Source organism: Numida meleagris, chromosome 1, assembly GCF_002078875.1.
Source record: "Numida meleagris isolate 19003 breed g44 Domestic line chromosome 1, NumMel1.0, whole genome shotgun sequence".
Lineage (NCBI taxonomy): Eukaryota > Metazoa > Chordata > Aves > Galliformes > Numididae > Numida > Numida meleagris.
In genome coordinates this window covers 190,682,165-190,694,632 of record NC_034409.1, presented here as the reverse complement: position 1 = coordinate 190,694,632, position 12,468 = coordinate 190,682,165, and the positions used below count along the sequence as shown (strand labels likewise).

Here is a 12,468-nt window from a genome sequence, read left to right as displayed (position 1 = left end):
TGAGATGGACATCCACAACACTGACTTGTAGGACAGCCTACCTCCAGCTGCACATGTGTCATGACTGAAGTGCCCTCTGTATTAAAAAAGCGTGCAGACGACCTTCCCCTCCGCACAGAACCCATCCCAAACCGCTCCTTGGAATGCTAGCACATGATGCATCGCCGGCGTGTGTGCCAGCTGGCTGTGCTGATTTGATGCTAAAACGAGTGCACTGATTGATTCTGGGTCCAAGCCTCAGCCAACGTGTTTTGCAAGCGTTTAAGACAACAGCCCAGTCCTTTCCAGCCCTCTCTTTTGTTGCTTTGCAAAGGTTGCAATTCGGGAGCTCAAATCGCAGCGGTGGGAGAGGCTCTGTGCTGGATCTGGCTGGTCCCAGACCAACGCAGGCCGCGTTGTAGGTGGGAGCTCTCCAAAAGGTCTTGCGAGCCCGAATGTCTGCGACCAGCTCCTTTTTTACACCTGATGCCAAGGGATCAGAAATGCCCGATCCATGAGTGCAAAGGGAACCAACGTGGGCTCCGAGCTGGGTCCAGGATCGCATCTCCCCAGTGGATCACATCATCAGAGACCGCACGCCCCATTACATGGGGTCACATCGCACACATCCCATTCTATGGGTGGGACCCCTCTGCACGGATGGCAGCCCCATGTTGCTCTACCAGGCCCCTCTCCCATTCACTCTCCCTGGAAGGTGGCTGTCCCTCGCTGTTTTGCAGACCCGTCGTGTACAGCTTTCCCAGGCTCCTAATCACTCTCCTCGCCCTTCTGCAAAGAGCCTGGTGTCAGGGGTCCACCCACGCACATTTCTGCGGGATAAAGTCCCGATTGCTGGCAGGAAGGCTCTCTGCACACAGATGGCTCAGAGCTCAAACCCCAGTTTCCAGCCTCCTCCAGGGACCAGCCTGCATCGCTTCTCAGCATCTGCCCGGCACAGGCAGGAGGACTCCAAGCCCTGCGCTCTGTACGCTCCCCGTGATCCCATCTCTTCAACTTTGTGTCTTTTATTTCGTAATTCTATTTCTTTTATATCTTTTACCCCCGCTTCGAGCCAGCTGCAGTCCCACACCACTCGCTGTCCGCACCGCTGCTGTCACTACGGATAATACACGTATTATATATAGGTAGGGATGGGCTCAGCTGCCAGCTCCGCTCCCCTCCTCTGCCACCCCAACCCTGCACCCTGACCCCAAAACAATGAGCCCTTCTATTCCCCTTCGCCCCGCTGGAAACTCCACTCTGACGCTACGCGCAGCAGTCAGGGGCTGGAGGAGGCAGGGAAGGGAGAACACAAGCCTCAAGTCAGCGATTCTTCCTCTGTCACAGCAAATGACATTTTCCTGGGAGCTTCCTATCTGGAGGGGGCTATTTAGGAAGGACACAGAGAGCTGCAGAAGAGCCGGAATCAAAGGAGCTGTGTGCAGGATTGATGGCGTGGGAGCAGCATGGCTATTTTTTGCTGTAAATACGCTGGCATGGGTATTTGTTGGGTCTGCCCCTTCCTGTGCTGGATGGACCTCAAGCCAACAAGCTGCACGGGAGGAAGACTTGGATGTGCTGAGGTGCTGTATACAGGGGAGGAGAGAGAGACTTTGAAAGGGAGAGGCAACGGTGGAGTACTGAACATCTGAGCTGAAATAGGTCCTAAACCTTCCCTGTCCTTGTGGGTGCCACATCCCTGGAGGTGCTCAAGGCCAGGTTGATTGGGGCAACCTGGTGGTGGCAGCCAGCCCGAGGCAGGGTGTTGGAACAGGACAGGCACTACGGTCCCTTCCAACCCAAGCCAACCTGTCATTCTGTGACACCAGGAAAAGTCAGAAGACACCTCAGTGCCACCAGGAAAGAGGAGGACAAGGCAGGTTTACCAATCAGTTTTGGGAATGAGACAATCCCCATTCGGGTATGACATTAAGTGTCTGTTGAGCGAGCCAACTGACATCCTTTGGCAGCAGTAAGAAAGTCCACAGGGACGTTCAGAAAGTCAGGGTGGAACCTGAACAAGCAGCTGTGATCATCAGCAAAACTTAATCACCGAAAATCTATGAGATTCAAAGACCACAAATCTTTGACTCAAATGTTATTTCCATCCTACCATATGGATGCAGGAGCTGGAACAGCACCAACGAGATGTCTAAATGCCTTCCAAAGCAAATGCCTTTGGAAAATACCAGGTTTAAACGGAATATGATGCATAACAAGTGCTGAGATGCCATTAGGACAGCGTCCTAGAGTAACCCATGAGACACAATGGAAGTACTTCAGGTGCCCAGAAGGAGCTGGAAAGCAGAAAAAAAAAAGAAATAAAAAACCATCCAGAAGTCCAATCAGAAGAGACCTCTGTTAATACTTTACAGGGAAAAATAGAGACTGAACACGCAGGATTTAAACCTACTGAGGCCATGGGAAGAAGGGGCCAGAGCAGAGCTGGCAAAGCTTGCTAAGAGGAAGAAGCAATTCAAATGCTTAATACAGAAATGTCTAAGAGCTGCTCTCAACTGGTCCTGCCTCACAGCCAGATTGAAACTATAAATAAAAACGTCTGATTTCTGGCCCCAAAGTGAACCTCCCATCCTGAGCAGGCATCAGTTTTGGGTGAGAAATTTCACATTTGGACAGAGAAGTTCATTTCTAGGTATTATTGTAATGCAGATTGATGCAATGTTTCCCAGATCTTTCCAACCTCCTCCAGGAAAACTGAGCAAGAGCTCAGAGAGAGGGAATCAAATGCGAAAGGACAAATCCAGAGATGAAATCCCCCACAGGTTGCTGGCATCAAATTATTCCAGATTCATTGGAGAAACAGGCACCACTGGCTATCTTACACAGCAAGAAACACAAGCTTCCAGCACTCACATTTTCCTCTCATTCTCTAAAGGCACAGCTCATAAGCTGAAGACGATTATGAGTTTTTCTGGACTGGGGTTGATGTTTTGTATTAATTTATATTATATATATATATATCTTTAATTTATTTGAATTGCCAGCTCTGCCCCCTGCGATCCCAAACTCCAAAAGCATCCAACCATAGAGGGTTATTAGCCTGGCATTGTAAACAACTCATTTCTAACACCAAAGACTTCTCAGCGTGGAAAAGTCAAGCAAAATCCCAAAGCTTTCCATGCTCCCCCCGCATTGCTCTGCTCCGTGCTGCAAAAGGAGCAGTGCTGATGCCCACAGATCAGCTGGCATGCAATCAAGAAGAGAGATTTTTCTTCCTCAAGCTACTCTTATTTAAACTGAATTACAGCCATTGGTAAGCTGCAGACACCAAATGAAGCATTGCGAGGCAGATATGCTCCTGGCTTATTCATGCAACTCCTACAATGCATATTGCTGATGCTGGGCTGAACCTCTTTTTGCTCAAATCCTTGGCAGGATGGGTCTGTGCCATGGAGATGGGACGGGCCATGCAGTACAGCAGCAACAAAACTCAGAAACCTATTTCAGCTCTATGACTGCTCCCCGTGCACCCTTCCCAAGATAGGGATGAAAGTGCTGCATTGCTACCGCTGGCTGCCCTAAGATCCAGCTGCAGCATCTAAGCATTACAACAGGGGAACAAAACTCAACTAGATGGGATGAACTACCTGAAGGGAGGTTGTAGCGAGGTGGGGGTCAGCCTCTTCTTCCAGGTAATAGCGATAGGACGAGAAGTAATGGTCTTAAGTTGCATCAGTGGAGATTCAGGTTGGTTATTACAACAAATTTCTTCTCAGAAAGAGTGGCACTGCATTGGAACAGGCTGCCCAGGAGAGTGGAGGAGTCACTGTCCATGGAGGTGTTCCAGAACTGCGGAGATGTGGCACTGAGGGTCATGGGTTAGTGGGCATGGTGGGAGTGGGCTGACAGTTGGACTAGATGATCTTAGTGGTCTTTTTCACCTTAATGACTCTATGCTCTAATTATTCTAAGTCAAGCTTGGCTCCTATCTGGGATGACCCTGAACACAAATGCAGTCAAACCACCAACTTGCTCTACGCCTTGGTTTCCCTATCTGACTAAACCCTTCTGGTAGATACAATCTCATTGAACACCCAACACAGAATCACAGAATCATAGGGGTCACTGGGGACCACTGAAAAGAGCCTGCCTCAACCACTTGACTTCTGCCCTTTAGATATCTAATTAGCATTGATGAGATCCCCTCTCAGTCTCCTCTTCTCCAGGCTGGACAGTCCCAGGTCTCTCATCCTTTCCTCATAAGGGAGATAATCCAGGCTCCCAGTCATCTTTGCAGCCTTCCACTGGACTCTCTCCAGCAGTTCCCTGACTTTTTTGAACCGAGTAGCCCAGAACTGGACACAGTACCCAGATGTGGCCTCAGCAGGGCAGAGTAGAGGGGTAGGATCACCGCCCTCGACCTGCTGGCCACACTCTTTTCATGCACCCCAGGATAACGTTGGCCTTTTTGGCCACAAAAGCACACTGTTGGCTCAAGGCCAACACCAAGTGCTTTGAGTCCAAATTCTGGTTTCCTCAGCTGCTACTGTAATCCAAATAAATAATATTTGTTCTGCCTTTGAGTCACTACTATAAATTACGTGCTTTGGTCTGGTAAACACTATTACATCATCTCTTGCATCTAACATTCTCCAAAAGAAAAAGAAAAAAAAAAAGGTTTGAGTATCACTTTTGCTCTTTTCCAAAGGGAAATGAAGCAAGCTTCCCACAACACTTTCCTCAAGTACTGTTTGTGGTCCTTAAGTCCAAGCTGTGTTTTGCCACCATCAATCTCTCACATCTCCTATGGACCTGGCCAGGACCATTGGCCAGCTCTGAAGTCACAACGTGGCCACAAAGGAGAGATGTCAGCCAAACTGTCTTAGCAAAGACAAAGCACGAAGTTCGCAACACAAGTACTTTACCTCCTTGGGCATGTCTTTGGGCTGAACCTGATCAAACCAGTTGGAGGCCCAGCAGCAGAGGAGCTGCCTTAGCACAGCATACAGCTGTTCACATTGGTAAAAATAAATAAATAAATAAATAAATAAATAAATAAATAAATAGAATCATAGAATTATAAAAGGTTGGAAAATAAAAATAACAAGGGCTATCCAGCTGCACAGGGAGCTGTGCTAAAGCAGCTACATTGCTTCCCAGTTTGGGGCCTCCATGTCGCATTGTGCCACAGATATATGGGAAATGTTGGCTTGGAGGCAGCTCTGGAGGTTTCTGGTTCAACTCTGTGAGGTGAGATGAGATCAAGTCAGCTGGGATTTTTTCCAGCCAAGCCCTGAAATTCTCCAAAGATAGAGACCCTGCAGCCTCTGTGGGAGCTTTACCCGCTGCACCATGATCTCATTAGGGAAGAGGCTGATGGTTGTTGTTGCCCCTTGCTTTGCCATTTGTCACAACCAAGAAGAGTTTGGCTCCACCACCCCCTGAACTATCCTTCCAGGAGGTGGAAGTTTTAGGTCAAGAATCACAGAATCATGGAGGTTGTAAAAGACCTCTAAGTCATCTAGTCCAGCTGTCCAGATGATCACAACAGAGTATCACAATGAGAATACATCACCATCGAACTGACTTTGGGAGGTGCTGCAGACCTGCTCCCAAGGAAGGCAGTCCCAAGAGAAGGTTGCAGGGAAGAGGCTGTTGTGTTTTGACTCATCAGCAATGATGCAGCAGAGAAACAGGAGAGAGGGAGCATGATCTTTGTGCAGTGTTGCACAAGAGAGGTGGTGCTGCCCTGGCAAGGGGAATGCACCCTGTGACCTACAAACCCTTCTCTGGAAGACTAAGTGCTCATCCCTCCTCTGAATCATGGGGCAGACGACAATGGCCAAGCCTTCTGATGGTCTTTTTGAATCGAGGTTGTAGATTACATGGGAGGAGCAGGGCGCAGCAAGGCAGTGTGACAGCTGGAATCACAAAATCAAAGCATATCCCGAGTTGGAGGGGACCCACGGGGATCATCAGGTTCAACCCCTGGCTCCACACAGCATCACTCAAACCCAAACCTCATATCTGAGAACAGTGTCCTAATGCTACCTGAGCTCCGGCAGCACCAGGCTGTGCTCACTGCCCTGTGGACCCCATTCCATGCCCACCACCCTCTCTCCTCACACCCACCTGACCCCATGTGTGCCCGTCAAGCCTCTTTGCTGTCCTTCCTGAATTCAGGCTCAAAATCCCTAAACTCACCCAAACCAGTACTGCAACGGACTTGGAGAATTTGTCAAATTTATTCCACTGCCTCACAACAGGAGCTCCTGAGGCACTGCCTGGATGACCTGCTCTTTGAATCTTCCACCGACGGAGACTCCGAGCCCATCCCAAACCATCTGTTCCACTCCTCACAGGCAGAGCCTAGGAAGTTTTTTCCTAACACTATTTCCCTTGCTGCAGCTTGAGCTCAGCACTTCTTGGCCTCCCATTGCTGGCTGCAGACAACAGTTTACTCCCTTCCCCTTTGCAGCTACCTTTGACATGCTCAAGGACTGTTATTTCTCCTCTCATCCCCAGACTAAACAACTTCATTTCCTTTAGCCTTTATATGCTTTCTAGGTTTTTGCTCATTTTTTGGTGCTTTTCTCAGGAGTGTCTGCAACTGTTTCCTATTTTCAGCAGAGGGGAGGATCCTGAGTTAGGCACAGCCAAACACAGCAGCTACCCACTGGAGAAGAAAAAGAGGAGCTCAGTTTGCTTAACAGCCATCTCTTAGTCTTTCAGTGCGGAGTTAAAAGGATGTCCTCTCTTCTCCCCTCCTGCAGATTAGCACCTTGCCAAACAGGGTGAAATTTCGGTACCCCACTCACCTGGGCAGCCAAGCACTTCTTTGCACTGGTGGCCTTACGTCTTCATCCTACATCTGCTCCCTTAGTCCGCATCCTATGTCCTTATTTAGCGAGGATGTCCTTGCTGTGCAGCTTCAGGTGGGATATCGAGGATCTACTTCAGGGCCCAAACAAAGCCCTTCACCAGGAGATACATGAGGAATAGGGCTGCAGTATTTCAGCAGATCAACCCACTGCATCCCTTAAGCTATTCCTACCACATAGGAGAGGTAGCAAGCCTTCAGATGACCTTCAGATGGCTGGATATAAGGAGAAGTTTTTTACAATAAGGGTGGTGTGGCACAGGCATAGGTTGCCCAGAGAGGTGCTGGGTGCCCCATCTTTGGATACACCCAAGGTCAGGCTTGGATGGGGCTCTGAGCACCTGATGGAGCCGTGGGTGTCCCCGTTCATTGCAGGGGAGTTGGACCAGATGACCTTCAAAGGTCCCTCACAATTCATATGATCCCATGATTCTATGACCTTGAGCAAACTGCTCCTGTTTGATGTAAAGATGACCACAGCTGCACCGAGCCAAACACTCCCCTCAGATAAAACAGTGGGAGAAAAAGAAGAGCACCAAAAGATTGTAAAACCAGAGTGAGGAAAAAAGGTTTTGTTTTCAGTGAAATTGTAGCTGCACATCTCAGCCAGACAGAAAATACACTGCCTTCATGGTACATAAACGCACAGGCAAAGTGCACTGATTTAATGACAGGAAGCTCCGAGCTCCTCAACGATGACAGTAGTTAATTTCTGCATTGCCTTTCTACGAGAGCCCACCCCGAACCCAGCTCTGCATAAAGAGAACCGAGCTCCCAAACCCACATGGGGCTGGGAGACAACGGGCAGCGCTCAATCCGTGTGGACCAGCACACCATGCACTGGTCTCAGCTCATCGATCACACAACGAAAGCCAAGGGGTTTGGTTAGGGGACTGGGTTTTATATATATATATATATATTTTATTTTATTTTATTTTTTTTTTTGCATGGGTGTTTTAAGGAGCCAGAGTTAAAGGATGGCTCTGTGCTTTGTGGCCGCACATAAGGAGACCTTTCCATGCATGAAAGTCAGAAGGGGAGAAGGTACTAAAGTGTTTGCCTTGAAAAATACTCAAGCTGACCAGTGATGGAGCTTGGCATCCCACGCAGAGCTGAGGTGGGAGTTGGTATTTTGGTACCTCCAATGCTTTTGACCTTCAAGTGTTTGCTTGGCTTTTCCTCTCATAACATCTATGTGTCTCACCCAAGATCACAGCCCAACAGACCAAGGCCCCGAGACCACATGTGCCCCAGTTACAAAGCAAGAAAGAGGCACAGCTTGTTTCAACCTTGAAGCAGTCATTGTTTGATCTGGTGAGCATCACGCAACACAAGAGAAACTCCTGACCCCAATATTTCCCACACGCAATCTGCTAAAGCAAGACCACAATTACAGATGAACGCTGTGCGGATCAGGTATGGAGAAGGGCTCCCTGCCCCGCAGACCCTGGCTGGATATTATTAAGAAAACTGAGCATCCTCCCCTCTTGCCAAAGATCTTGAAAAGTAAAACCAAAACAAAGCCCGGCTTACACAAGCACAGCCCTTCCAAAGGCGGTTTCAGCAACACGCCCATGGGCAGACACGCACGGCTGAAAAGCGCTTGTCAAAAAGAAAATAAATCCATCATCTTCCCTGTGTCAATACAGACAGAGCAGGAACTTCAAACCCAATTAGCAGCATCCTGCAGCTTGAGATTCCTCCTTTGAGGTCGCAAAGCAGAATATAAACCAAGAAAAGCGGCAAAGCCTTCCTTCGGCATCTCTACAAAAGCCACCGTGGGGGCTTTTTGTGCGTGGAAAATCAAAGTCCGACCACATGTTTTTGTTGTAGGTTGCATGGGAGCAGTGCTGTCAGCTTCCGAATCCCAGCCACTATTGGAGAGAACCACTTGATCAACACACCCAACCGCTAGATAACGATACCACGTAAAAAGCGAAGGGATCGTAGAAATACAGAATGGCTTGGCTTGGAAGGGACCTGAAAGATCAACTGGGTTCCAGCCCCCCGCCGTGGGCAGGGCTGCCAAAGGGACGGAGCAGAATGGGTGACAACATCCCCGAATCCAACCCACGATGCAGGAAGCCAACGCGTGGCTCCAGGGGAAGTCGGTGCCCAGCGATCCCCCCGAGCTCCATCGGCCCAGCGCCGCTTCCTGCCCCGAGGAGCTGCGTGGGATGGACGGGAGCATCCCGCCGCGACCGCGCTTCCTCCAGGGAGTGGGGAGAATAAGGATGTTTTGGAAACATAGGTGGCTTGCGAAGCACTTTGGGGTGTATCTGGATGAAAAGCGCTCCTTATGCACGTCGGTAATGAGCTGTCACACCCTCACGCACGGCGTGGAGCAGATTTATGCTGGAATGCTGGAGCACAGGCTGGATATTCAGCCGGCGGTGTGAGCGCCCTTTCACGGGGCGGACGCCGGGGAGCTAATGATGTTTGATGAGTTAAGGCCACCGGTGACTCAGGATCAGCAATTAGTTGATTTCTGAGGGAGGAAGGTGCTTTGCTCCATTAAGCTAAAAGCATCCTCCACAGTTCAGCGTGCACAAAGTCATCCTGTCCATCTCCCAGAAATGCCAGCATGCATTAGGGTTTGGACGTTTCCCACACAAACAGCTGCCTGCACCTTTCTCTCCGTACATTTGGGGTTGGATTCCTTCCCAGCTCCATCCCAACACCTCGAAGGGGCACGGACATTCAGGGAAAGGACTGGAAAGGGTCCAACGAGAGGAGATGCAGCACCACTGATAGGGCTGCTCCTGTTTTGGGGGAGGCTGACAGCACTACTGATGTCTATCGGGCTGCCTCTGCTTTGGGGGAGGCTGGAAACGCCAAATCACGAATGGGACGCTTCTCCAACATTACATTAGCTTGTATGGGACTAAATGGGACTAAAGATCCACCTCCCTTAGAAGGGCTGCCTCCATCACTCAACACCAGGCAGGTGGATCCCAAAAAACACATCCCGGGGAAAGAGATGGGACCGAGGTATGAAGGTCCCCGGGAAGGGACAGCATCCACGGGTGGAGGATGAATGTCCCCGGGAAGGAGAGCACCCAGCCAGGCGCATCCTCACGAGCTGATGCCAGCGCTGGGGCGAGGGATGTGCCGAGTCATAGGGTGGCAGCTCCTCCAGCCCCGCACGGAGCCCGTCAGGCAGAGGAGGGCTCAAAGAACAGTTATTTCTTTCAACGAGCAGCGGGGGATGTGACAGAGGCGGCATTTGGACCCTCTTTTACAACTTCCTCAAAATGTTTTGATCTCGGCCGCTAATGGCACAAAGGGCGATCGGAGCGCTACCGGGGCGATCTTCAAAGCGTCAGAACATTGCGGGATTCAGAGGAATCGCGGGCGGTGAGGGGCGGGGGGAGAAGCGACCGTTATGGGGTGCGAGGAGGGAAGCGGAGATGCTTCACCTTTACCCTTGGGGACAAAGGTACCCCAGAAGCGTGGCTGTGCCGAGCGGGCCGTGCCAACGAGCACCCAATGGAGGGAACCTGGAGCTCAGCGCTGTCCCCGCAGCCCGGGGTAGCTCCGATGGGAGCGGGCGTGGGGCACGGAGCCAACAGCGGGCAGCAGGTGCAGCGGTGCGGAGCTCCCATCCCCATCCCCATCCCCATCCCCATCCCCATCCCCATCCCCATCCCCATCCCCATCCTCCTCCCGATCCCCATACCCCCATCCCCGTATCTCCATCCCCGTATCCTCACTCACGTATCGCCTCAACTTCTTCTCCGGCGGCGACTTTCGGAGCCAGCCCGAACACACCACCTCTCCTCCTCCGCTCATCTTGACGGAACCGGGAGAGGAGAACGGAGAACCGGGCGCTGCCTCCCGGGGCGCTCAGCGCCCGCAGCGCCGGCCGGGGGAGGAGGGAGCCGGGAGGGAGCGGGCAGGGCCGGAGCAGGGGAAGGAGGGAGGGAGGGAGGGAGAGAAGCAAGGGAGGGACCGGGGGTTGGGGGGGGGGGGGCCGAGCACCGCCTCCCCCCGGCGTTCGCCCGCTTCCAGCGGCGGCTCTGAGCGGGGAAGCAGGAAACCGGCCCCGGCCCCGGCTCACCACGCCTCCCGCCCGCTTTAAAGATACAAAACCCGCCCGCTCCCGGCGTGGGGAGCCCGGGCCATGTAGCGCTGTGCCCACCCCCCTCCCCCCCTCGGTACTGCCTCGTACCCAGGGGGCAGACCCAGCCCGCTTCTATAGGAGTTGACGCGTAGTGCGGCGGGTGAGCGCCTGTCTCGCTGACTTAATCCTAAATCACAGAATCACGGAATCACGGCGATTTGGGCTGGAAGGGACCCCGAAGCCCATCCAGCCCCAACCCCTCCATGGGCAGGGACGCCTCCCATAGACAGGTGCACAAAGCCCCATCCAACCTCGGGACGGGGGCACCCGCAGCCCTCATAGCGAAGGATTTCCTCCTGACATCCAACCTAAATCTCCCCATCACGGCTGGCAAAGAGCTCGCCCCATCCCCTTTCCCCTCTCCCTGTGGCAAAAGTCCTTTGCACCCCGCCAGTGCTCCCACCCCGCTGCACGCGATGGAGGTGCCACAGGGAAAACAAAGAGGTTGGGCAAAAAACAAACAACAAAACAAACAACAAAAGCCAACGGCGTGGCTAGAGCGAAACCCTCCTGGAGGAGGGAAAAAGAAATAAATAATTGAGGGGAATCGATAAAAGCTTCATATTTTATTATCGATTTTTAAAGAATGGAGCAGTGCCCACTGAAAGGGGCTTGGAGTCTCCTGCAGACGAGCTGGGTGTCGTGTTACAGGGTATTATGGCCTGGCTGCGATTAGCTATCACCTCCCAGATCTGGGAACGCTGCGCATTTACAGTCTGATCCCCTCCCCAGCTGAGGCAGCAGTAACATCGGTCTCTGCAGCCCTGGAAAGCAGCATTAGGCTCCAGCCCTCCCTCTGCTCCATCCTTAAACCCCAAATCCTCGAGCAAAGTTCTCCGGAACCCTCCTAGCACAACACGCTCACGCTGCTGTTATGTTTTAGGAAAATACAACTCAGGCTTGCTCGCTGGGGACAGATTTCCAAGGCTGTGTGACAGCTCTGCCCCAAACCTGCTTGGGCACATTCACTCCCTGCCTCCATTTCCCTGTCCTTCTGTTTCTTCGTGGGCAGGGACGGTTTCCCTTTGTGTGGCTGCGCTGTATCTGGTGCAATAACAACTCCGCACTGGTTGGGTGCTCTGTGTGATATGTAGGGCTGCAATGCTTAAGGCTGCAAGGTGCAGGGCTGCAAGGTGCAGGGCTGCAAGGTGCAGGGCTGCAATGTGTAGGGCTGCTGGAGAGGGGATCTCGCAGCACCTGCGAGCCAATGCTTGCAGCTTGCAGTGCCTCTGGGAAGCAGCTCTGCCACCTCTCTTTGAGACAGGGACAGCAGTGAAGCCGTATGGTGTTTATCATCTTCGCCAACTCACAAAGGAGGGGAATAACCCCTGAAGGAACGTGGATAGAATTCGTTAGGAACGTATTATTTCTAAAAGCTTTGGGTTTTTGTTTTGTTTTGTTTTGTTGTCTGCAAAAGGCGACAAAAAGAGAATTTCTGACCTTTTCTCTGCCTAAATGAAGGGCCTGGTCCTATGCAAGCGATGCAGAGGTGCCAGCTATGGGCACATCACTGGTGCATCCCCAG

At 51.7% G+C, this 12,468-nt stretch overlaps 1 protein-coding gene across 3 annotated transcripts in view; it reads right to left on the bottom strand.

Annotated features, from left to right (window-relative positions):
• The window catches only part of GAB2 (GRB2 associated binding protein 2), an 86,198-nt gene extending 75,445 nt beyond the window's left edge, over window positions 1-10,753 (bottom strand). Inside the window, exon 1 of one of the 3 annotated variants that reach the window (XR_002434005.1) lies at window positions 10,538-10,682. Coding sequence is in view for 1 of the 3 variants with exons in the window: in XM_021382962.1 (XP_021238637.1) it covers window positions 10,538-10,612 (75 nt within the window). In the remaining 2 variants the exon portion in view is untranslated. Of the gene's footprint in view, window positions 1-10,537 lie in introns of all 3 variants that reach the window. The other 2 variants (XM_021382962.1, XM_021382953.1) reach the window with 2 other exon arrangements.